Below are 25,077 nucleotides of genomic sequence, written 5' to 3'. Positions count from 1 at the left end.
GAGCTGCACACTCATTCCCTCCTCTGATCTCTGCTGAGGACACAACCTCACTCCAGCAGCATTTCCTGCTCCAGCAGTGAGTCCCACTTCTCAGAAGGAAACGTGGCTTAAAGGATTCAGGACTGGAGTTCATGAAATTCGCTTTAAATATCTACCACTACATCAATATCATTCTTTTTCTTACAAATTCTAATTAACCATTATAGTAAATGTTGTGGGCAAAATACGTTTGTAAAGCATTATCTGAAACAACATCATGTTAGGCTTTTAAATGAAAATGAAAAACCTGAAAATGTTTCCATACAATTTTTAATCAATAAAATAAGGTAGATTACTAAGAAGGGGAAATGGTGGCAAAGAGGTACAACAGCAGCACCTGGTTTTAACAGAGAAATATGTAATAAGCAATTAAATCCATACCATACCGGATGCCTTAACAACAGCTCTGGGAATCTCATCTTTTCAAGGAACTAATCGTTTCTGGAAATAAGAGGAAATAATTTGGAGGTGAACACTTGTCATTGCTATGAGATGCACTAAAATCTATTCCCTCCACCTCAGATTAAAACATCATTGACATTCACAGGAGGTCCAGGCTGTGCAGCCCACACTTGGCGGGTGCAGAACAGAGCAAGCGCAGCAGCTCAAAACAGGCATTTCCTGCACGTTGCTGTCTGTGTGATGTTAGCGGCAGATTCACCAGTCACCTCGCATAACCTACCTTTGCTCCTGCAAGCTTGTAACAGGCTTTTCTTTGGAAATGATTGCACAGTTATTAAGTTGTTTACGAAACCAACCCACTCCCATGGTGAGATTTATTTCTGCAGGAGTCAAATCTTACATTCTAACTAGCAGAGCAAAGACCTGTTGTCATGGCAACCGTTCCCATTTCACTGGGCTGGCTCTGCAATTCACTTGCATGGAGATGGGGCTTGACAAAGATGCAGAGGGAAAGGGTAAAAGGAAATCAGACATGGCTGAAATCCATTTCTCTGAGCAATATTGATGATCACCGTTAATTTTACTTGGGATGGAAATTGACCTATAAATACTGGACCCTAATAAAACCTTTCCATACTGGGAATGGAGGGGGATTCCTAATGTGCTTCAGAAGCCCTTGAAGATATCCCAAAGGGTTTCTGTTTTGCCAATAAAGAGGATCATTTATTAGAATAATAAGATTGTGTTCGGTTTGTTCTCAGAGTAATTAAAGCCATGATAGTGAGAGGGAGAGTTATGTTAAGGATAATTTAATTGCAATGTATTCAGCCTTTATAAATTAAATGTTAGGACTGTCAGAGGCAGAATATGTGGGTTTATTATCAACTAGAGGCCCAGTTCACAAAATTCGTGCATTGGGGGGGGGGCAGGTTTCCTCAGCCCGGCCTGTACCCTCTCACAGTCTGTGAGCCCTTGGGGGATGTCTTACTGATGGCTTAGGGAGCGGGCCTAAGCTGGCAGTCAGACATCCTTAGCGCTACCGCAGAGGTGGGAGAGGCTTCCGCCACCGCTGCTGTGGTCGCCAGCCATCAGCCTAGCTTCTGGCTGAGTGGTGCTCCCTCTGTGGGAGTGCACTGACCACCAGCGGGCAGCTCCTGCATTGAGTGTCTGCCCCCTGGTGGTCAGTGCATGTCATAGCAGCCAGTCATTCTGCCGTTCAGTCAACTTGCATATTAGCCTTTTATTATATAGGATTATTATATAGGATATGAAAGGAGCACATGCTTCTCACACTCATAGTCAGAGTGAAGGAACCCAGCACATCTGCCCACAAGTTCTTCCTACAAACTTACAGCATCATGAGTTGACCAGAAAGAGCACGTACGTATTACAAGCCTTATGGTATTTGTGCCTTCCTAAAGGTTGGGGCATTTTTGAGGGTGGGCAGAGGTACTGGTGAGGTGGATGTGTGTCATCTAATTTCTTACTCTTTGACTCCAATCATTCCTGCTCCCTATGAGGAATCACCACTTTTCAAATTAGGTATACATTTCCTCTTGAAGGACCATCAGCCAGACACTTCTTTATATTTAAATTGATGTTATTGTGAGAGGGCACAGAGCCGAGTTGGCAGTTGCCATGTGACTAGATTTCAGGTGCTGCTGGGTGTCTGCAACAGAAGAGAAATGACAGCAGGACCAGGGGAAGGGCATGAGAGAAACAGCCTCTGAGTGGAGGGCTCCCAATATTGAGCATATGAGGCTTGAGGGTTTTGTGGGTATTTATTTAAATTCAATTGGAAAAAAGAAAACCATCTGAAAATAAAACTTCTTTTCCTACACAGCATGGAATTCTCAGTAAATAGAAATTAAATTATATAAGGAGTATTTATGCTTAGGGGAAAAGTCCATTTTTTAAAAGCATAAATTATCTATAGCAAAATATACAAACCTTATGTTTATAGCTCAATAAAGTTTTATATATACTTGTCTGTATATGTACACATAGATATGTAATTACCACCCAGATCAAGATAAAGAACCTCTCTACCTTAGAGAATTTCCTCACAAGACTTTCCAATCTCTCCACCTCCTAAAGTCACCATTTTTTCTGACTTCTATCATCATGAATTACTTCTGCCTGTTCTTGAACTTTACATAAATACAATATGTACTTTTTTTGTTTGTGGCTTCTTTTGCTTAGCATAATATTTTTGAAATCACTTGTTTTCCATATATCATTAGCTTGTACTTTCTTACTACTAAGCAGTATTCCATTGTATGAATATAAATGATTTATTCACCCCTGTTATTATTGATAGATATTTGGGCTGTTTCCAACTTGGGGCTATTATAAACGAATCTGCTATGAACATTTTATCAAAGTCTTTTGTGGACATATGTTGTCATGTAGGGTACGAGTACATTTAACTTTATTAGAAAGCTCCAGTTTTCCCAAGTGGGAAATGGTTGTACCATTTTAACTCCCAGTAGCAATGTGTGATTCTCCCCATTCTCACCAGCACTCAGTGTTGTCAGTCTAGTGAGTATGTAGCAGTCTCTCCTTGTGTGTCCTTTGTTTTTAAAATATATTCCTTTATTGATTTAAGAGAGGAAGGGAGAGAGAGAGATAGAAACATCAACAATGAGAGAGAATCATCGATCAGCTGCCTTCTGCACGGCCCCTACTGGGGATTGAGCCCGCAACCTAGGCATGTGCCCTTGGCCAGAATCGAACCTGGGACCCTTCAGTCCGCAGACTGTGTCCTTTGTTTTTAAAGAAGCTATGCTGATGACTGCATCAATGTTGTAGTGGGGTCTAGAAGTCAGAATTAAAATTCAGATATTATGATTAACATTTGCCAGCTTCTTAATGACCCCATGCCCTTGAAAAAAATGTAGCTTTTAAAAGATAAATACAAGTTCAAGTAAGCTGAAATTTTGGGGTAACCATAAGCTTATGACCAGAACAGCTTTAAGTTGAAAAGGAATACTTCAGTATTCAAAACACACATCAGTTCAGGCTTCTTAAATGAATAGCCACTTGCTCTGAAGAGACCAAAAATCTATTTCTGTTCCTACTTTTAAGAAGTCAGTGAAATTCAATAGTTGACTCCAGCCTGATGGGGAAGCTTCACTCTTGATGATTAGCTACAGGACTGATGAGCCAGCTTATTCTCACAGAATTCTAGTTTATCAGGAGCTCAGGTGCCTCAAATACTTCACAAGTGTATGAAAAGAGCTGAAGACCCAATTCTTGGTCCTTCACTCCACCTTGAAATGTGTCCACAGATTGTGATGGGTCAGATTCTTTTTATTCTTTGTAGTCATATTGCTTTCCATCTAAAGCTTCTGGACTCCAAAGGGAAAGCAAAAGATGCATATTATAAACAAATTTATAAAATGTGAAGTGAAGCAATTTGGCCATTGCCAAAGGGAGTAAGCATCCAGCTCAACTGACTGCCTTCTCGGGTGCATTAGGTTTCTCTTACCAAAAATTTTGTGACTTAAAACAGCACAGATTTTTTTTTTAATCTTATAGTTCTGTAGGTGGTGAGTCCAACACACAGGGCTGAGTCCTTTCTGGATGTTCTGGGGTGGGGGGCGGGATTCCTTTCCTTGCCTTTTCCATCTAGAGGCTGCCCCCATTCATCAGCTTGTGGCCAACTTCAGAGCCAGCAATGTGACTGCTCTCTGCTCCTTCTCCTGAAGTCACATCTCTCTCTCATTGACATAACCCAGACGGCCCTCTACTTTTAAGAACTCATGTGAGTAGAATGGTCTCATCCAGACAATCCAGGATAATCTTCCCATCTCAACACCCATAACCTTAATCACACTTGCAAAGTTCCTTTGGCTGTGTAAGACAACATATTCCCAGGTGCAAGGATTAGGGTGTGGACATCGTTGGGGGCCATTATTTTGCCTACTCTATCAAGAAACAGAATCAATACCCAGTCACTCCAATTCTGGAGGCTGAGCCCTGTTCCAGTGATGCTGCTGAGGTACCGGTGCTCCCTTGAAGTGAATAGTAATTAATGCACCTCAATGATGTAGGGCCACAAGTCTGGCTTTTATCCCTCCCAAGGTACCGTATCTCAAAGGCTGAGGAATGGATGGTAATGCCACCAATTGTAATTGTCTCCCAGTAAAGTTTAAAGGCAACTTGTGATGTCAATTCCAGATACAGGGTTGCTTAGCTATGATTTATTCTTTGATGTTATGAAAAAATATTTCATAAAGAGAGAGAAGCCACAAATGGTGTCGGGGGGGGGGGACATCTGGAATAGTGTCAACAATTTCTTAAAGAAAGAGTGGGGGAAGCCATTGTATCTTGCAATGAAACTCGTAACTTAATGCTGGAAGAAAATATACTCTGAAATTATTGAATGTTCAGAACATAAGAACAGTCTGCAAGAGCCATCCTAGATGTAAGCACTTAAGGGCAGAAAAGCTACCTCTTTCTTTTATGATCTGCTCACCATTGTGATTTAGCTTTGAAAATATATGACAGGTGGGAAGGATTCTATTCTGGGTCTAGGAGGTGCAGGATAAGGAAAAGGGGAAAAAACTGATCCTGGTTTTTTAGTTTCATCTAAGAACAGTATTCCTAGTGGGAACAATGTTGTAAAGAGAATTAGGGTTTCCTAGCTAGTCTAAATATCATGTTTTAAAAAAACAATATATTTTTGTAAACTATTCCTTCTCAATATCTAGATAATTCATAGATTCAGTTTTAATATCTAGTTAAACCAGGGGTTACTTAGAATGTTAATTCTTAATTTACAAGAGATACTAAACATTAAGTGAAGCATTTTGGGGAATGTGGTAGAGCAGGAGGATCAAAGTTGTTAGTTAATTTTGACTTAGTGATGGACAAGTGTAGGTTTACATGTGATAAAAGATGAGAAGGTAACAGCCTGCAACATGAAAAAGCATAGCAAAACATCCAAATTAATTATTGAGTGGGATTAAGATATTAAAAGAAATGTAATAAAGCCACTGAAATTTAAAAAAGGAAAAAGGGGTTATAATTAATAGTTATACTATAAACAATATTGATGGAAAAACCAACTATGTCAATTAATACAATAAATGTAAATAGCCCAAATTTCCCTATGATAAAGAAAATAAACATCAGATTGAATTTAAAACAAATGTAGTTTTAAAATAAAAGGTAAGCAAAGTTATTATACTAGAGAGATAGAAAGAGCAAGGAGGGCATATATAATAGCATCAAGTGAAATGGAGTTCAAGACCAAAAGAACTAAGTGAAACAGAAAGATCTGATCTGATGTTAAAGGTGTAATGAATGCACAAAGAAGATGTAACAAACAAAGCCACAGATTACATAAAGCAAAAACTAGATACAAAGGAGAACATGATCAAAGCACAATCCTTGTGAGAAATGCGATCACCTGTCTGTTTTAGAATACTATAAGTCAAGGAGACAAATAATGAACAAGAATACAAGAATTCTGATTAACCCAATTAAAAAGTTCAGTTGTTTACAAATGTATTACAAAGGTTTATATTATGAATATTATCTTATACCTCTATCTTCCTCTCATATAAGAAGAGAATATATTCTTCTCTTACACCCATTGAATATTTACCAGAAGCTACCATATATGTGCATCTATCCACAAAATAATGATTATACTATAAATTCTAAAGAGTAATCCATGACTTTTCACTTCCTCTTCAACAGACTACCTAAAATTTCCAGATCATTTTTTAGTTTAGGGTCCCCAAGGTTTTCTTGGTAAACAAACACATGATGAGGCCAGTCTTGTTCACTGATAGTCGTCAACAGTGCAAAGACACTAATTTAACAAACACTGTGGGCTAGTACCTCTTCCAATTGCTTTACAAATAATACCAATGAGCACTTACACCTTAACTACAAGGAAAAGATCAAGAAGAAGCTTAAAAACACACACCATCCTGGTAATTTTTAAATGCAAATTTAATAAACGAGATTCCATTCTTTACCTATCAGGTAACAAAAACATCCTATGTAATAAAGAGCTAATATGCAAATGGTTATCACACCCTCATGCCCTCGAGCCCTTGTGCCAGGGCCAGGGCACCTGAGGCCATGCCCCCCACCCTGGCGCTTGGCGGGGCTTGACAGGGGACCAGGGGCCATGCCCCCCGCCCAGTGGGGCTTGACAGGGGACCTGAGGCCACGTTCCCCGCCCAGCGGGGCTTGATGGGGAACCTGAGGCTGCATCCCCACTCAGCGCCAGGCCAGGGGACCTGAGGCTGTGCCCCCCCCGACCCTGTGGGGCTTGATGGGGGTGGGGCAGCCGAGTCTGGGTCTCGTGTGATTTCAAGGCACACACAGGTGGTCAGGGACTTGACTCTGGGTCCCACGGCACACCCCAGACTTTGAAAGGAAGGAGATTTTCATATACATTTTACTAATTTTCTTTCATCTTTGTCACTTCTATTATAGACAAAGGGCAAATAACAATATTAAAGTATTTCCTCTAATTAATTCCCTTTTAATGTGTACAAATTTCATGCACCAGGCCACTAGTATAAATTATAATTGGAGTAAGATATACAGGCAAGTATTACTCTCATCATTCACCACAACAGGAGTGTAAATTGAACTCCCACTTAGAGGGACATTTTGATAACATGATTTTTAAAAACCTCTAAATTTTGAAAGTTTGTTGATCAAGCAATTTCATTTCTGGAAATTGGAATAATCAAAAAATGTGTTTAAATATTTACTACGTGAATTTCATTTCAGCTCTTTGCAACAAGATGGAAACGAATTAAATGTCCTAAAATAGGAGATTGGTTAAATAAATCATGAGGCACCCACGCAGTCATTACCCTACAGTTTGGCAGTTAATAGAATAAATTCTGGCCACAATCTTTCTGGATTGAATCTCTGCTCTGCTTTTTAACTGCTTATGACTTTGGAGCATGTAACCTCCCTTGCCTTAATTTTACCACTATTAAAAAAATTGAGTAATAATAGTACTCACCTTTGCTAACTTGTTTTAAAGATGAGTTAATATATGTGTAAAACATTGCAAGCAGTGCCTACCACTTAGAAAATTTTATCAGTGTCATATAGCTATTAAAAAGGTTATAGTTGTATATTTAGTCAGATGCAAAAATATTTATAGGATATTAAGGGAAAAGGGGATTTTAAGCGAGCAATGGGCATATGACATGATCTCAGTTTTGTTGGTTTACATTATATAGAGACATACATATCTGCCTATATATGTATACAAGATTTCAAAAGATAAACGTAAAGAGTTCATCATCAAGGCTGTGTGTCTCTAGAGATATTGATAATTTTATTTTTTTTCTAAGTCTTTTTATTTTCTGACTTTTCTGAAATGAGCATGTTCTGCTTCTGAAATAAGGGGTAAAAAGTTATTTCTTAAAACAAATAAAAAGTCTTGCTCCCACCAGCTGTTTTGTTCTCCTCCCTGGAAATTTGAGGGGAATGAATAAGAAGTCATTTTTGCTTTAGCATTTAACACTTGAGTCTCCAAAAGAGCACAGGAAAAGCATTTCTACATGAAAAATAGCTCAGTGATTTTTCACTTTATCAACTATATTTTTAAGAGCATGTTTTTGGCCTCGCCATGTGTTTGTTTACCAAGAAAGCCTTGGGGACCCCAAACTAACACGGTTAGAATACCCGTGGAAAGGCATGCTCTCTGACCGATGGAGCCTTGGGCGGAGTGGCGTTGACCTTGCAGCCTGTATGCCTCTCGCTTTATTAAAGTTTCATGCCTCCAATCACAATTGCTGCATGAATTCTTTTACAGCTGCCAGCACACTAGCAAAAGCCATAGAGACACGGCAAATCCATTTTCTCCTAAGAAACTGTGAATATTGGGTTAGGCCACAGTTTTATTTGCTGTGCTGTTCATAAAAAGCCCTTACTTGTAGAACTGGGAGTTTCTACCAGGGGCACTTAAATACATACTATAGAGAAATGGACATTTACAGATCTCAAATCTGTTTTCCTTCTTCCCACTGTTGCCTGGTGGTAACAGACCAAGCAGAATGCCAGGGCTCCTGGAAGAACGTGGTGGACCAAGAGGAGTGGACGTGAAGGCAGCCAGAGGGGGTCGTGGAGGAAACAGCTTTCCAGAGAGGGACACAGAGCCTGCTGGTTGGGGCCCTACAATTCTCCAGAGGAAAGGCAGCATTTGCACAAAGGAGATTTATCCTGTAGTCCACCTCCAGGATGTGAAATCCAATATTTACACAAAGCCTTAGCCCAAGGAAGGCATATTTTTGATCCTTGGCTGTAAATACTTAGTAACTGCCTAACAACACAGATACCATGGGTTAGAATATCCGTGGAAAGGCATGCTCGCTGACGGAGCCTTGGGCGGAGTGGTGTTGACCTTGCAGCCTGTATGCCTCCTGCTTTATTAAAGTTTCATGCCTTCAATCACAGTTGCTGCATGAATTCGTTTACGGCTGCCAGCACGCTAAGCAAAAGCCATAGAGACACTGCAAATCCATTTTCTCCTAAGAAACTGTGAGCATTGGGTGAGGCCACAGTTTTACTAGGTACTTGCTGTGCTGTGAGGCGAAAAGTGGCTCCTGGGTCTCATTGCTGAAAAAACCTGCATGGTGACCCGCATTCCCAGGTTAAGAGTTTCCTGTCTCAGGCAGAGAAACGTCTTCCGTTTGATGGATTTAAAGCTGTTCGAAGTATCTCTGGAATTCAAACATGGCCCGAACTGGCCATGTCCTGCTAGGAAAGCAGATGCTTGGCATTTTCCTCTGAGGGTAGAGAAGCTACATTTCTGTTGGTTGTTAGAATATTCTAGTCTTCTGCTTCATTAGAGAGCCTATGGGAGAGGGCTTTTACATGGGCATTGCTAAGCTCAAAATAGTGATCATTTCAGGGCAGATGGTTCCTTGAGGGAAGGGATTGTGTTTACTTTCTTTATCATTATTTTCCTAGCATGAAGCACTGTGCCTGGCCCATGGTGAAACCCTATGAAGAGGGATTAAATTGTGAAGGGAAAAATTATCCTTGTTACCTGTATTAGTCAGTTTTACCGCGTAACAACTGCCAAAATCTCAGTGGCTTATAAGACAAGGGTTTGTTTCTCATTCATTGGAGTTTCCTAGGCGGTAGTGATATCATTTGGGTAGCCTAAAATCAACTTTGCATTTACACCGTGGAAATTGGCAAACACTTTAAATCAGAATTTGTTTTTGTTTTTTGAGAACCAGTTTATCAACACACTACCAGCTTCCTATGACAAAGAAGAGCAAAGGAGCTGGTGGAAATCCCAATGCCTCTTCAGACCAAAGCAAATCACATGGCCACGGATGACAATGGGGCAGGGACACCGTTTACAGGAGGCCCTGCAAGTCATGTGGCAAAAATGTGGGGAGGGGGGACAAAAGGTTGTGAACAATACTACAATCTACCCCACTCTCTGAATAATTGTAACTGACCAAACCCCAAAGTGGGACATGTGGAATGACAGAGTCTTTTAATGATATAGATGTATATTTTAATATACTTTTTCTTATAAAAATAATACTACTTATTAAATAAATGCTTATAATATGCCAGGTGTTGTATAGAAGAACTTCCTATCCATGATTTCCTATAATTCTCACCACATCCTATGATGTAGGTACTGTTATTATCCCCATATTGCAGATGAGGAAACTAAGCCTAGAAAGCAGTGTTCTAGGTTGGATTCCCTGGACACAGACTCAGAGTTGCGTAGGAATGTTTAGCTGCTGTGTGTTCCCAGTAGATCCACCTGTAAGGAAGTAAGAAGCGAGAAGGTAGAGGGAGAAGCAGTGGCCTCAGCCAGTCCTGCAGGGAGTCCTGGGACTGAGAGGGCCTGTCAGGTTGTTCTTAAATTGAGTCAAAGGGGTCCCAGCAGCCACTCATAGGCCACCCCAGAAGGGAGCGCCTTGAGCAATGCAGTTGCCTGTTGGCAGGAGCAGTTTCTAGTGTAATCTATCAACAGTGATACCCCAGCAGCTGGAAAAAAAAGGAGGTATCGGCCTTTAAAAGGGGATCTGGGCAGAGACCACAGTATCCACTACAATTAGGTGATATGTCCATGATCACACCGCTAGTGAAAGGCTAGAACTTAAACCTAAGTCCATCTGATCTTAGAGTCTGTCCTCTTCATCCCAGAGCTATATTGGCCCATTGTCCTACCTATTTCAGTTGCTACAATCTGATGAAATAATGGCATTTCTGGTACATGTTTATGGTTTAAAGAGTGACTGGAACAGAATGTTTGGATGTAATTTGTTACTAAGCAGGCGGCAAATAGCATTTGTCATAAGCTTTGGGTGTGAATGTTTGTGTGCGCGTGCACACAGGTCTAGCACTGAGGGGTGGGAAAGGGGAAAACTGTATTAGATTAAAAGTCCATAATGTCTTCCACACAACTTATAGGGTCAGGTTCACGATAAAAGGGGTGAGGTTTGTTTCATGTGTGGGACGTGCCAGTTCAGGCCGGGGAACGCGGACCTGCTGGGGACATGCTCCCCTACTTATCCTTAGAGTTAGCCTGGGCCTTTGAAGGGTCAGCTCTTTGGGGTTGTCCCAGCTCTCCCTTCGTCAGAGCTGGGGTTGGCCACTGTGAAAGGTAACAAAGCCGAACACCAGGTAAAGTGGTAAGGACAGATTTTAGTCAGTAATATTCTATCGCAATAGGGAAAAGAGTCCAGCATTAACTGATCTCAACTTTAATTTGTACAGAGGTGACTGGGCATTTTAAGGGGAGAGTGAAGGAAGAGGGAGGGGGTGACGGGAACTCAGTAACTGAGTCAGATAAGGGAAAAGTTACAGAAGGTGGGAAGGAGGGGTTGCCTCATGTGACACCCACCTGGGTTTGCTAAGTGGCGTTTATCGGGGTTAGGCTCCTACCCTCCCACAGAGCCTGGGAGAGGGGGGGACTGTCTTTAGGTGGTGCCCGGAACAAACAGTGCATTCTTCTGGCAGCCTTTCTCAGACAGATGCTCTAAGGGGGGATAGTGTCATCCTAAGGATGTGGCCTTAAGCAGTTAGAGACTATGTGAGTGTTTTGTTCAAGTCTTTTTAGGCGAAAGTTGAGGCCTAGTTGACAAGCACAGCTCCGAGAAGCTTGGTTAGAGTTTGGCCACAGAGAGAATCTTTGTCACAGCCAATGAGAAATAAGCAGTTTCGTGGACCAAATCCCTACCCATCAGACCCCTCTGGTACCAGTCTTATCCAAAGCCAGGAGCCTACTCTACTGATGGGAGATTTCATGCACACACATTCACATACTCTCTTACACCCTTACGCACTCTACACTCATACACATACACATACAATCACATACAGTTTCACACACTCTTACACACATAGAGCCTCACCCACACTCAGATGTCCACACACACACACACACACACACACACACACACACTAGCCCCTGGGCTGTGTGTTTTGGTTCCCAGGCTCAGCTACTCGGCTTGCAGATCGCAGCCTGTTCACAGCCCTAGCCCTGCTGCTGGGCTGAAAGACAGGGTGGCACCTCCCGGCAGGCCAGCCTCTGAGGCCGCCTTCCCACGTAACCGCAGTGACCTGGGACTAGGGTAGATCCAGGAACTTCCACCACCAGGGAATCCAGAGGAGAGACCCCCTCGGGGGCAGAAAGGGCACAGGCAGGAAGAAGAGGAGCTTTAGCTAGAAGGAAAACAGGCTCTTGGGTGGCTCTGTTTGAAGGTTCCTCCCCTTAAAGCTTCACTGAGTGAATTCTCATGTGTTTACCTCATTCTACGTTCAGCCTGGTTTCTGCCAAGGTCTCGGGTCGGTAGGTGAGAAAGCCAGGACTGGACCCCAGTCCAAAGCTGCTTGCCCTCTCCCATGAGACCCCTCTCTTTGACAGGGATCCTTTTCAAATTCACCAAAAAACTTTAGGCAGGAAGAAAAACGTTGAGCATTTCATAGGTTAATTAGCCATGCTATGGTTTCCATACCATCTGATTGTTAAGCATAATCAAATCCCCTTATCAGCTCACCGTCTTTGGTTTTACAAGCTCTTGCCATGGGTTGTTTTGGTGCCTTCCTGCATGGGTGAAGGAAGAGTTCTCTGCTTTGGGAGGGTGGGGCAAAGAGCATGACTTGGAGTCAGACGAGGGTTTGTGTTTTGGCTCTTCCATATGTGAGTGGTCAAACCTGAACTCAGCTGTACCTCCCCGCCCCCCCCCCCCCCCCCCCCGCTCAAATGGCAGGGTGGTGACTGGGATTACATTGGGCATGTATTAAAGGCACCCGACAGAGTTCCTGGCTTAAAGTAAATGGCCAATATATTATAACTATTAGAATTTCTTGCTATTACTTTTTAATTATATAATGTCAGTATGTAGTGAGACTCAAAAGTCAGTATTTCTTCAAGAAAAAAAATTGTTATTCCCCTGGGTGGTGTGGGGGAGGGCGGAGGACTACCTTCAGATCACATTGCCTGGATTGTCGCTTTGCTCCTGGGTTTTGTGTTGGCCTTGGTCCCTGGGAAGGAGGTGGATGGGGCTGCAGTCCTGAGCAGCCTGCATGGTGACAAAGCTTCCCTGGGGAGGCAGCAAGGGGTGCCTGTAACTTCAGATCCCAGGCAGCCAGGAAGCTTCCTTTCATTTGCCCCAATTTGTCTCCATCCAATAGTCCTAGTAAATTGGGGCAGGAGGCGGAGGGGAGGAGATGACACATGAGTAATGTCCATGGCAGGGAAAGGAAGGAAGACCTGGTCTTCTGTGTGTGCTTGCTTAGCAGCTGGGCTGGGCTGGGTGGATGCTCAGGCAAGTAAGGAGATGGTCAGGATGCGTGGAATTTCCTTACCCACTGGCTGAGCCTAAATAATAACAGGCTTTGAGATATCCTCCCTGTGCACTCCCAGGTTGAGCCCCCGCAATCCTGCAATGTTCTGTCCTTTGGGAGGCCAGGGGAGCCCGTCCGGGCAGAGACTGAGAGGAAATCAGGAGAGGAGGGAAGAGGGAGGCAGAGTTCTTTGTTTCTAAAGCACCGGACAACTCGCATCCTTTGGGGAGATCTTGGTTATTCAGAGCATGCTCTGAGCGCTTGACCGGAAATTTGTCAGTGCTTCTTTGGCTACATCATTTTTCCACTCTCATTCACTTTCTGATCATGACAGTTTTTCAGTAAATTTGAAAACAAATATCCAAGAAATCAGAATGTCATTGCCAAGGCATTATAAACAGCTTCTAATGGCGTGTACCCGTAACGAAAACACACACTACATATTTGCATCTTGAGTGTGCGGGTATAAATTTACAGGGCTACTCTGTGGTCCTGAATACAGAACATCTCTGTTAGCACAGAGCAGGAATTTAATTGCTTCTGGGAAACAAAACCCATCAATAATAAAGTTCTTCTATATCAGATGGAGTTTATAAATGTGATCAAAAGACTATCCTGTAAAAACAACACACACATACATCCTTACAATAAGAGCATTGTCTAGGGTTACACAGTTCCCAGTGTTTTTCATTGTCTCCTGCTCAATTTCTGCAAGTTAGCAAAGCTTCCGAGAGAGGTTTCTAGATCTTTATCTTATAATGCAGTTGTTTCTCAAATTCCAGAACACTCCTTTGCCAGGTAGAAGGCATCCTTAGGACTTAACACAGACACAAAGAGAGGAAATCTGCAAGTAGATTTTACAGTTCACTTATTGCTTTGCCAGATAAAATCCTGAGAGTGGATGAGGCCAGCATTCTTTGTCAACTACAGAATAATTTTACAGCAGCACTTGGTCAACAATTCTTTAGGGGGAGGGGGAGGTCTGACCTACCTTATACAGACAATTAATTGCAAAGCTGGAATACAAGAAATCAGGTAGCTCCAGTTCTGTGTAATTGAATGAATTTGGCTTCTGTACTCCAACCTCCAAATGTTACTAAGGTGAAGGTTACAATCAAAAGGGGGAGGAAACTGGGGTGGCCCAGCCAGCTTCTACTCATTCAGAAAAAGAAGGGCTATGAGTTAGTTCCAAAGAACAGTGAAAAATATCTCCTATGGAATGTGTCTCTCATTTTATTGCTTGCTCTTCCAAATGAGATCCTCTTTTCTCCCTTCATCCCTTGGGCTCTTGGAAAAAATCCTTGAGGAGAAAACTTTACCCCAAATTATAGTGCAGTTGGGGCCTAGTAATAAAGAATTGAGTAGCCCTTTCAGCAAGTGTAGTCTCATTTTATGCTTTTTCTTATTCTGTTATGTTGTTGGTCTAGCCTCCCAGAGTCTGAGTACATAAATCAAAGCACAAGTGATAAAGTACATTCCTCTACTGGAATCTCCCCTTCAAATGTCCCCAGGCAGTCAGCAGATATCTGTGAGCAGGAAGGAAGAAGGTAAATAAGAACTGATAACAGTCAATGTGTATTAAGCATGTACCATCCACCAGCGTGGCTTCAGGGATCGTATATCATGCAATGCCCACAACCTCCAAGAGTAACAGTATTCTTCTCATTTTATGGATGAGGTAAAACTATGGGTAAAAGTCTGAACAGCCAGTAACTGGCAGCATTTATTAATGCAGAATAATTCCCTTAACCACTACCCTTAACTAGCAGGAACTTTCACATTAGTGAATACACTAAATCCTCACAATAATCCAACTGCAAAGTATCATTATGATTATTATTCCCATTTTGCCCATTGGAATAATTCAGCCACAAGTTAACTTCCTCAGAGTCACCCTTAGGAAGGGACAGAGCCAGAATTTAAACCCTTCCAAAGGCTTTCTTTGTTCTTTCTACTACTCAACATTGCTTCCACCGAGCACTTGGCATGCATATTCTCAAAGAGATTTAGTGCCCCACTTGGTATTTAATAAGGCAAATATAAGGGGAAAAACATACACGGGACCTAGAGATACAATTTTAAGATTCTGACTCTTTACTGAGAGGAAAAAGTGGATGCGGCCTTGTGTTGGCAAGGAGGAGGGCGGGCTTTCGTTTTCAAAGAAGACATATGGGAAAGGGCGTTTGTCTCTGTAGTTTACAGGAGGGATGGAAGGACCTGCCCCGGCTGCCAGGTGATGGAACTTTGTATCAGGTGCCATGGTGATGGTTGCAAGTGATGGGAAGCTCCAGTGCACGGACTTAGCCTGGAGTGAGTTTAACAAGAAGCCTGGTGGTAGGAGACCTCAAGCGCTGGCTCAGCTGTTCACAGATGCCATTGGAGCTCAGGCTTTCTCTTTCTACCCCTGCTCCCTTATCAGGTTGGCCCTCTCCTCTTGAGAATCACAAGGAATCCGTCACAAAGTCAGGAACAAGAGGAAAGGAGAGCGCACCTGCGACCCTGGTACCATGTTTGCAGAAACGCACAGGCTTCCTCAGACTCTACCTGCCCCCATGGCTTCCACTTAGGTCTCATCCATCGGCAGCGTGTCCCGTGGTTACCCCAGCAGACAGGGAGGCTGGGAAAGCCGGTGCTTCCCTGGACACGTGCCCCCAGCAGAACTGCTTCCCTATGTGGACGGGGAGGGGTGGGATATCACAGACAGCACGCCTGGTTTAGGAGGCCAGTGTGGAGAAGAGTTAGGCAGCAGGGCTGTACTTGGGAGAAGGAGGATGTTAATGAGGAAGAATGTCCTTGTGCCCTTGTAGTTAGTTATCTTTCCATTTAAATGGCATCAGAGCATCACACTGAGATGCTTCCTTCCTTCCCTCATCCTGTTCTTGACTCTCTTCACTCCTTCTGCCCCAACCCCACACCCATAGGCCTTTGGGCTAAATAATGTTGATAATTATCAGATCATCTGACTCTGCTTTTTTTTTTTAATTCTTGCAAATAATAGGCATTGGATAAATTATTGCTGAATTAATACTTAATGAGATGAGGACATTCCAGGCAAATATCAGCGGGCCAGGGCCTTTGACTGCGTGGCCAGAAGGTCTCACTTTATCAGAAGAGAAGCTACTCAGAGCCTATGGAAGGCACCTGGAGGCCCTTGATATCAGAATCCACATGGACCAACGTCGGCTAAGTGGCCTGACTCAGACAAGAGCAATCTGAGGGGGCCGAGGACTCTTGGGTCTCAGGTCAACACAGCCCTGTTTGACCTTGTTGTTACTCCATGTGATTATAGCTCCATGTCTTCCTTCTTTGTCTTGCAGAGCCAGCTGTCCCAGGCGCTGAACGGGCTGTCGGACAGGGCCAAAGAAGCCAAGGAGTTTCTGGTGCAGCTCCGCAACATGGTCCAGCAGATCCAGGTACCTGAGGCGGCAGCACCTGAGCCAGGCAGCGAACCTCGTACGATAAGAGGAAGCTATGTGATGAGGGAGATTGTTGCTTCTCTTTTATTTTTATGTGTTGTGGGGGAAATCCTATTTCTTTTCTTCTGCTCTGTCTCTTCCATTACATACAAATACACGTACAGACCAGCTTCTGACATGTTCCTTCTTGAGGTGTTACGTTTGCCAGTAGCCAGAAAGAACCTGGCTTTCCAAGTAGTTCCTATCCTCCACACAGAGGTCCTAATTCTCCACTGCTGTGTATTTAGAAAGGGGTCTACTTCTTTGTGGATGTAGAGTCATTGTTGTTGAGTTTTTTAAACTCTATAGGTTCCCAAAGCACCTTGCAATGATTATATCTTATCTAATGGTAACAAACAAATAGTACTTGCTCTTTTTTTTCTTCCTTCCTTTTCTTCCTCTTTCCTTCTTTTCTGCCTCATGGTGATGCTTCTCCTCTACTTAGATACTTAAATATTTTTCAACCACAATCTCCTGGTGACTGTAATTTCAGATTGCTTTATCTGGACACAATGATCAACAGATCAGCCAGCATCTGGAAGCTGGTGAATTCTTCCCTAGAGCTAAAGGGGAGAAGGCATAAATTGCATGACATGCTAAAATAATGACTTTCTTCACTGTTTACCATTCCTGTGTTTTAAAATTTACCTCAGAGAAGTAACCTGAGCTCTGCCCTCGATTAAATTGTCTTTCTGAACTAATAATTAACCCATGTCAAGGCAGAAATGACTTTTTTAATGTAAGTCAGCCTTCTTTCTAAATCATCTCACACTGATTTCTTTGCCTATTTTTGGCATAGATGCCCATGTTAAAACTTCTGATTCCTTAACAACCTAACAGCTGTACATGTCCTTCTATTCCCCAAGCAATAGAGCCTCTTCTTTGCTTTTGCTGGCATAAAATATGCAGCCCCAGGCTTGCCTCAGTACCCTACCTCTTCATCAGACAAAGCTTTCCTTCTGGTCTAATCAGAGCCTATCATAAGCTCCCCTCTCCCTCCCAATATTACCCTGCATGGGACAGAGAAGGCTCTTAAGTGATGTTTTCCAGGGGACTCCTCTCAGAACTCAAAGCAAGTGCCACGAAAACCAAAACTTAACATTGCTTATAATTTAGTGAAAGAATCGCTTAAAATTAATGTGTAATGAATTAAAAAAATGTAGATCCAGCATTCAACTTAAGCATCGTGGGGAAGCTATCATTCATTTAGAATGTGGTTATCATCCTCCACAAGCTGTTGGTTCATGTCTGACTTGAGCAACCTACCCATTTATGTTCACTTTGCTTTCCTTAATGAAAGGAGCACTTTTGGCCATGATTAATCTTACAAACTTCCGGTGTCATCTGATTATTGTTTACTATTGAAGACCATTGCCATTCTCTTTCTTATTTCTTTCCTGAATTCAGTGACTCTTTCATCTCTTGTGTCTTAACAATACCCACTCCCTCAGGCAACCAGCCTATCAGAATGTCACCTTCCACCAAACACAGCTGAACATATGCCAGCCTTCAAAAGGATTCATGTGCAACTCTACAAACAAAGCTTGATTTTATTTAATATAATTCAGACTTTGGAGATGACTCCCTTTTGCTAAAAATAAGTTGATCAAGTGATATTCATCCTTTTTTATCTAAATTTAGAGCAGAACACAGTTTTTGTGTGGACAGAGCTCCTCTTCCTTCCCTTCAGTGGGGATCTCTACCCCACAGTGGATGGGCAAGCTCGGGGGAGCTGGGAGCTGGTGAACAGTGCAGTTAGCGCCAGGTTCCCCGCAGGTTTTCCCTAGCAGCCCAAGGCACCCAGGCAGCTTATGGCTGAGAGGTGTGCTCTCTCACACAGGAGAACAGTGTGGAGTTTGAGGCCTGCCTGGTGGCCCAGTGTGATGCCCTTATTGATGCCCTCAACAGGAGGAAAGCCCAGCTGCTTGCCCGCGTCAACAAGGAGCATGAGCACAAGCTGAAGGTGAGTGCTGGGCCGTGGGGGGACCAGAAAGCCACGGGGCTGGGCTCCTCGGGCTGTGACAAACAGGCTAGACGGGAGGGGGAAGCAGGATGCCCACAGCCTTGGGAGGGCAGAGGCCTGGCTGGCAAGGAGTGGGCATAGCCCTTTATTCACCACTCACTTCTTAATTTTACTCAGCTAGATTTGTTGAGTGACTCCTCTGGGTCAGAAATTGCTTTGGGTACAGGCATAATAAAATAAATAAAGATCCCTGCCCTCATGGGGCTTATATTTACCAGGAAGGATAAATAATAAGCAAGATAAGTAAGATATCCAGTATATTAGTGAAAAATGCTAAGAAAAAAAAATAAGGAAACAGGGATGGGGAATACTGGAGATGGTGGTTGAAATTTTAGGCAGGGTGATCAGAGTGGCCATACAGAGACACAATGTGGTTTTGAATTGGGAAATGGAGTGTGTACTTCCCAGAAGGCAAACAAGAGTTGTCTTAACTTTGAAGTGAATCGTGCATTTGGACAGCTGTACACACTTGCCATCACAAGGTGGAATCAATTGATTACAAGTCTGGGTCCCTGTTGGCAGAAGGACTGTCCTGGAGCAGGTGATACCCCATTCACGGCCCCATTGGAGCAGGGCAGCAGCAGCTGAGAGCAGGCTGGGTACATGGGAAGAGCCCAGCTGAGGGGAGCTCAGAAGTAGGAAGTCACCGAAGGTCCACATACATGGCCAGTAAGCCTCTGGGTGGTGACCAGTGGATGGTGGGTGTGCAGTGTGCAGTGTTGGCCTGGGGTTGCGGCGGGGGGGCGGGGTGGGGGGAGGGCGGTAAAGAAATGAAGTCTGACCATAAGCTCTCTGTTGGGATCAGGCGGTCAGCATCAGGGAGCTTCCATAGTGGGCAGCGGTGAGTGGGCACAGCCGCGGGGGAGCTGAGAGCTGGTGACCATTGCAGTTAGTATCAGGTATCCACACAAGTTTGGAACAGGAGGATAAGAGAACTGCCCCACGTCTAAAAGACTAGGATCCAGTAGGAGACCCAAGGAAAAGTTTGAAAATGAAGAAATAAGAGAGCACAACTGTCAAGATTTTAGACTAAAGCTTGGTGGCAGGGAAGCTTCAAGCCAGGCCAGTACCCAGTTCGTGGTTACGAGAAACAAAGCAAGAAACCAGATGCTAACAGGGGCATGAGGCCTGGGCAAGGCCTGCAGCAAAACTGCCATGCTGAGCCCTGAACAGCAGTCACCAGTCCTTCCTATGTGCCCCACCCCCACCCCAGGACCTGGAGCTCAGGCGCACAGGGAGCCAGGCAGCACCATAAAGAGCACCATTTCCCCTGCAAGATGCCCACTTCTTCTTTTTTTTTTTTTTTAATATATTTTATTGATTTTTACAGAGATGAAGGGAGAGGGACAGAAAGTTAGAAACATCGATGAGAGAGAAACATCAATCAGCTGCCTCCTGCACACCCCCCACTGGGGACGTGCCCGCAACCAAGGTACATGCCCTTGACCGGAATTGAACCCAGGACCCTTAAGTCCACAGGCCGACGCTCTATCCACTGAGCCAAACTGGTCAGGGCAAGATGCCCACTTCTCCCCAGGGTGAAGAAAACCCCCACTCCAGCTGCCTCCTCTAAGGCACCCTCCTCCAATGCCCACCTGCTGCTCCTCAAAACACATGAAGAGCCACATACCTGCTTCTTCCTTCCCCAAAGCCAGGGCCATCATGTGGCTGGAATATAACCCTTTCTCCCCTGCCTCTGTGACTTGGCCAGCTGTCACTGAAGGGGCCTGTGGAATGGAGGCAGACAGAAGGCTGAGCTGTGACCAAGGGGCCCAGCCCAGAAAGGGCTGACGAGAGCTATGCCCACGATGAAGGTGGCCAGTGAGACCTCCTCTGGCACCGGATCAGAACCATGACTTTGAGTTTGTTCCTGATGAGGCAGCAAAAGCACAATTTGATCAAGGAGAGGCATGGCAGAGTCCTTGATAGAGAAAACTGCACATCTTGAAGTTGAATCTGAACCAGGAGGGCGGAAAGAAAAGTGTCCAAGGCTGGGGATTATAACACTCCTTCCAGAGAGACCAATACTGTTTCCTGGTGGTGAGTCTAACTGGAAGACCGTCCCAGGTTCATCTTACAGCCAACTCCAGCCCCGCCTGGTGCAGCCTGTGCCCTGGAGCTGAAGGTAATCAGCAAGGCCCTGGGCTTTCAAAGGAGGCACCTGTGTCATGCTTCATTCGCAAAGTGTGGAATAATGGCTAGTTTTACCTACATGGCTTTCTCTAGCTCATCAGTTTCCAGACTCCAATCTCCTAAAGCCTGGGATCAAGTTATTTGCTTTTTAGTTCCCTGACGGACCCCTGGGCTGTGTCTCACGGCAACATATGCAGTGATTCCTAATATGTAGGGAGGACAGTGGGAGCAGTATTAAAACTACTGGTTTTTACCCCAAAAAATTCCCTGAACGTTTTACCAGGTGGATATCAATCTTATCGATTTAGCTGCAACAATCTGGAAAATATTTCTACTCCATTAACATTTTCCTCCAAGATAGTCACGTTAGGTCTGAGTGAAAAATCCTTCGAGTCGCCATTTTCTTAAGCTGAATTAAAATCCAGACATGCTCTGAAATGTGATTCTATAGTTGCCCAGGGAGCAACACAGAATGAGCATCCTTGGCCACCAAGTCCCGGCTTTCCTAATAGCAATCGCTCACACTCGGGGACACCTGCTTTGAGGCAGCACTGTTCAAACTGGGGACCAACTCCTCAATTCCTCACAACACCTCTACAAGGTCATTCTTACTCTTACCCCCTTTCTAGAGGTGAGAAACCATGGCTCCACGATATTAGGAACTGGTCCAAGGACCCAGGATTCCAGTGCTGGTAACCCGGCTTCAGAGCCCAGAATCTGTACTGCCTCTGACTGGTAGAAGTACCATGCACAGAGAAGGTTTGTCCCCACCCCCACCCTCTCCTCAGTCCACCAGCACCTACTGCACACCTGCTACGAGCTGAGTGCTGGGTCGGGGAGCAGGGGAGGAGAGAGAAGGTGGCTCAGGGTGAGACACCCCCTTCCAGAGCTTACATTTCAGAGGATGAGATAAATCACACCCACAGAAGACTTCAACACGGGTAGAGAGAGAGCTTTCAGAGGAGAGGTGGCCAGTGCCATGGAAGTTGGGAGGAGGGTAAAATTACTTGCAGCTGAAAGGGTCACAGAGGGGCTCATGGGAGAGCTGGCCCTGGAGTTGCCCAAACTTTGGGAGGTGTGTGCTAGTGGCAGCTTACGTTCTCGCCTGTGGGATTCGGCAGAGCTTGGAGGGAGGAAGACGGTGGTTAGCACACTGCACCCTGGCCTTGCTCCATCCAGGTAGTCATGAGGACTGATGCACGTGTTCGGTTTCTGTCGCTGCTCTGACATTATTAACAGATCGCCACTCTAGCCCTTCATTTTAGCATGCTTCAGAAATCCAGATCTCTTGTTGCTATAGCAGAACGCAAGATACCTTTTGAATCAATCACATAGAGTGATCTAAAATAAAAACACAGTTATCTTTAGGAAATGAGCTGTACAGCTGGGGTTTTCCCTAAATAATGGGCCAATGGTTTTAGTATCTAGCCATAACATTGTAATGTTTTCCCAATGGAAATGTCTTTTCTAAAATATTGTAGACACTTTCCTGGCATTACAAAACAGAACACAACGAACAGTTTGTGATCAATTATATGGATGGTGACTATCGTAGCAACTTCAAGTTTCCTATTGGGGATGATGTAAGGGCAGGAATCTGGATGGAAGAGGAATCAGAGATTAAGAAAGCATCATTTACTTATATCAAAAGGTGGCATGAAGCTCCCCAGCCCCCTCCTTAGTGCTGCCTCTGCAGATGGTACTGGATGGAAACGCGTTATAGGCTGTGCTGTGGATGCCGATGGATTTAAGGCATCACTGGGGCTCTGCCGCGCAGGGTGCACTAAAGCTCTTGGGGGCTGCTGAGCACTGAGCAGCGGGGCCTGCCCTCATTTCACTCTGCCCAGGGCGGAGCTCCCTGCCCCAGATCCCAAAGGGCTATGGAAACCAGAGACAGGTGGCCGGGTGTCCCCCACGGCAGCAAAGCTGTTCTGTCTTCTGTCTCGAGCGATTTGTTTCTCTGCTGTTTCAGCTGATTGTATCTGTCACTGCTTCTAAAAACAGCCAGCAGTGCCAACGCCGTGGCTCCCGATGCCAGCCTCCCTGTCTCCCTCGCTGTTTTTCTCCTCCTGCCTTTTCCCTTTCTTGACACTTCTGTTGCGACTCGGATTTGTGAGAAAAGACTGGCCTTTTAGGGACATCCCTTGCCAAGCACAGTTCTTTCTATCTTTGTTGGCTAACCCATCCCTCACAGTCCGGCAGGGATCATCTTATGGTCTTCCGCTTCCTTTGGTCGAGTTCTCTGGGGAAGCTTTTTGCTGACAAAGAGGAGAGTTGTATGTGTGTGTGTGTTCTGGCAACTTTCTCTTCCTGAGCAATCCAAAAGGCTTGGGGTGCTGGAAAGGGAGCGTGTATAAAGACAGCCTTTACAGTCTGCTCAGGCCCTCTCTGAGAGCACTGATGGCTTGAGCACATTGAGCAGCTCTGTTCAGAGGCAAGATGGAGCTGAGTGGTGAAGAGCCCAGTCTCCGTGTCAGAGAGTATGGGGTTTGAGGACACCCTTTATCATTTACTGGGTCTCTAACTGTAGGCAAGTGTTAAGCCTCCATTTCTTTTTCCTGTGTGTGAAATAAGGTTGAAGTAGTCATCACTTCATCTGACATTGGAAAACATTGAGCACAGTACCCAGTAAATATTCGCTATTATTATTGATGTTATTAAGGAGAGAGAATGACTGGAAATCTGGTTTCACTCAGCACACTGAAGAAGGGTTCCTAGAGGCTTACTCTTCATAAACCATCTATATATATAAAAGCCTAAGCGACTGTTACAGCCTGTTGACTGAACGACTGGTCGACTAGTCACTATGACATGCACTGACCACCAGGGGGCAGACACTCAATGCAGGAGCTGCCCCCTGGTGGTCAGTGCACTCCCACAGACAACCTTCTGTGGCCGGCCCCAATTAGCCCCCATCGTCGGCCAGGCTGAGGAACCCCACCCATGCACAAGTTTGTGCACTGGGCCTCTAGTATTTTATAGTGTAGAATTAGCCTACACATGGGTATCACTGTCTCTGAACCTCAGACATTCTTTAGTGGGCTGAGTTTATAATTGATCATCCTACAAAATAGTTCACAAAGTTGGGTGAGCTATTTTTAAAAGCTTTTTTTTGAAAAAGACTTTGAGACATATGCAGATGTGGCCATATTTTAGGAAAACTGTTTGAAATGTAAATTACAGTTGATACTATTTTGTGGTTTGAAAAAAGCACTGGGAGCCAAATATCTATTTTCAGGATATGGTGAACTAAAGCAAATGTCAGGAAGCTACTGGAGAGAAGAAAAGCTTTTGAGTTTTCAAGAAATATTACCAGGTCATATTTGGAACTCCTGAGCAATATCCTCATGACAAACAAATAGACTGGATCCCAGGTTCCCTGTCCTGTCTGCATGTTTGTTAACATCCTTCCCAGGTCTGCCCTCCCTGAGCAAGGCCCTGAGTATTGTCCTCTCTGTGCAATCCTCACAGGGAATTTGTGACAACTTACAGTAAAATGTCTCATTAATGAGACCTATGCTTTTCTCAGGAACTTTACAAATGCTATTTTTCATTTGCTAAACCCAAGGAAATATCTGATAATTATTGTTATTTATGTAATATTCAGAATTTAAAATAATTATCTTAAGTGTATTCTATCTCCAATATATTATAATGAATTCATATGTTGAATAGTGTGTGATAGGTGTCTTAATTACCTTTCAACTCCCAGATCCTCTGGGAAAAGAAAGTTATAGTTATTTAAAAATATTCTGGAAAAGTATAATCTTTAATTTCCATATGTGGTTGGTAAACTAACATACCAACAAAATTACTCAGTGAGAATGCCGAGGGATATTGATAAAGCTTACTGTTTTATGGAGCTTTTCATATTTAAAAAGGGTCTCCATATCCCAATTGTAATTATCTATAGAATGCTTGATTTTGAATCCTACTGTACTGTTGGATTTTGTTGGAATCATTATTATTATTGTCATCATCATCTTTGTTATTATTTACTATGTATTGCCTGCTATGATCCCATTATGTTTGTTAGAAACTAATTACATGGCCATATCACTGAGTACAAATTTACACTAATGATATTATTGGCTTGTCAAACTGCTTACCTAAGCTATTTTACCATTGATTCATAATAGGCAAGAGAGAGAGAGATTGGGGAGGGAGGGAGGGAAGAAAGAAGAAAGAGAGGAAGAAAGAAGGAAGGGAAGA

General features: G+C 43.9%; 1 protein-coding gene across 1 annotated transcript in view; it reads left to right on the top strand.

Annotated features, from left to right (window-relative positions):
* The window catches only part of TRIM9 (tripartite motif containing 9), a 93,346-nt gene that overhangs the window by 30,423 nt on the left and 37,846 nt on the right, over positions 1 to 25,077 (top strand). The window contains exons 2-3 of the mRNA XM_079768991.1: positions 16,572 to 16,667; positions 18,550 to 18,672. Of these exons, the coding sequence (XP_079625117.1) occupies positions 16,572 to 16,667; positions 18,550 to 18,672 (219 nt within the window). The remainder of the gene's footprint in view (positions 1 to 16,571; positions 16,668 to 18,549; positions 18,673 to 25,077) is intronic.

This window comes from Cnephaeus nilssonii (assembly GCF_951640355.1).
Source record: "Cnephaeus nilssonii genome assembly, chromosome: 4".
Classification (NCBI taxonomy): Eukaryota; Metazoa; Chordata; class Mammalia; order Chiroptera; family Vespertilionidae; genus Cnephaeus; species Cnephaeus nilssonii.
This window is presented reverse-complemented; position numbering and strand designations above follow the sequence as displayed.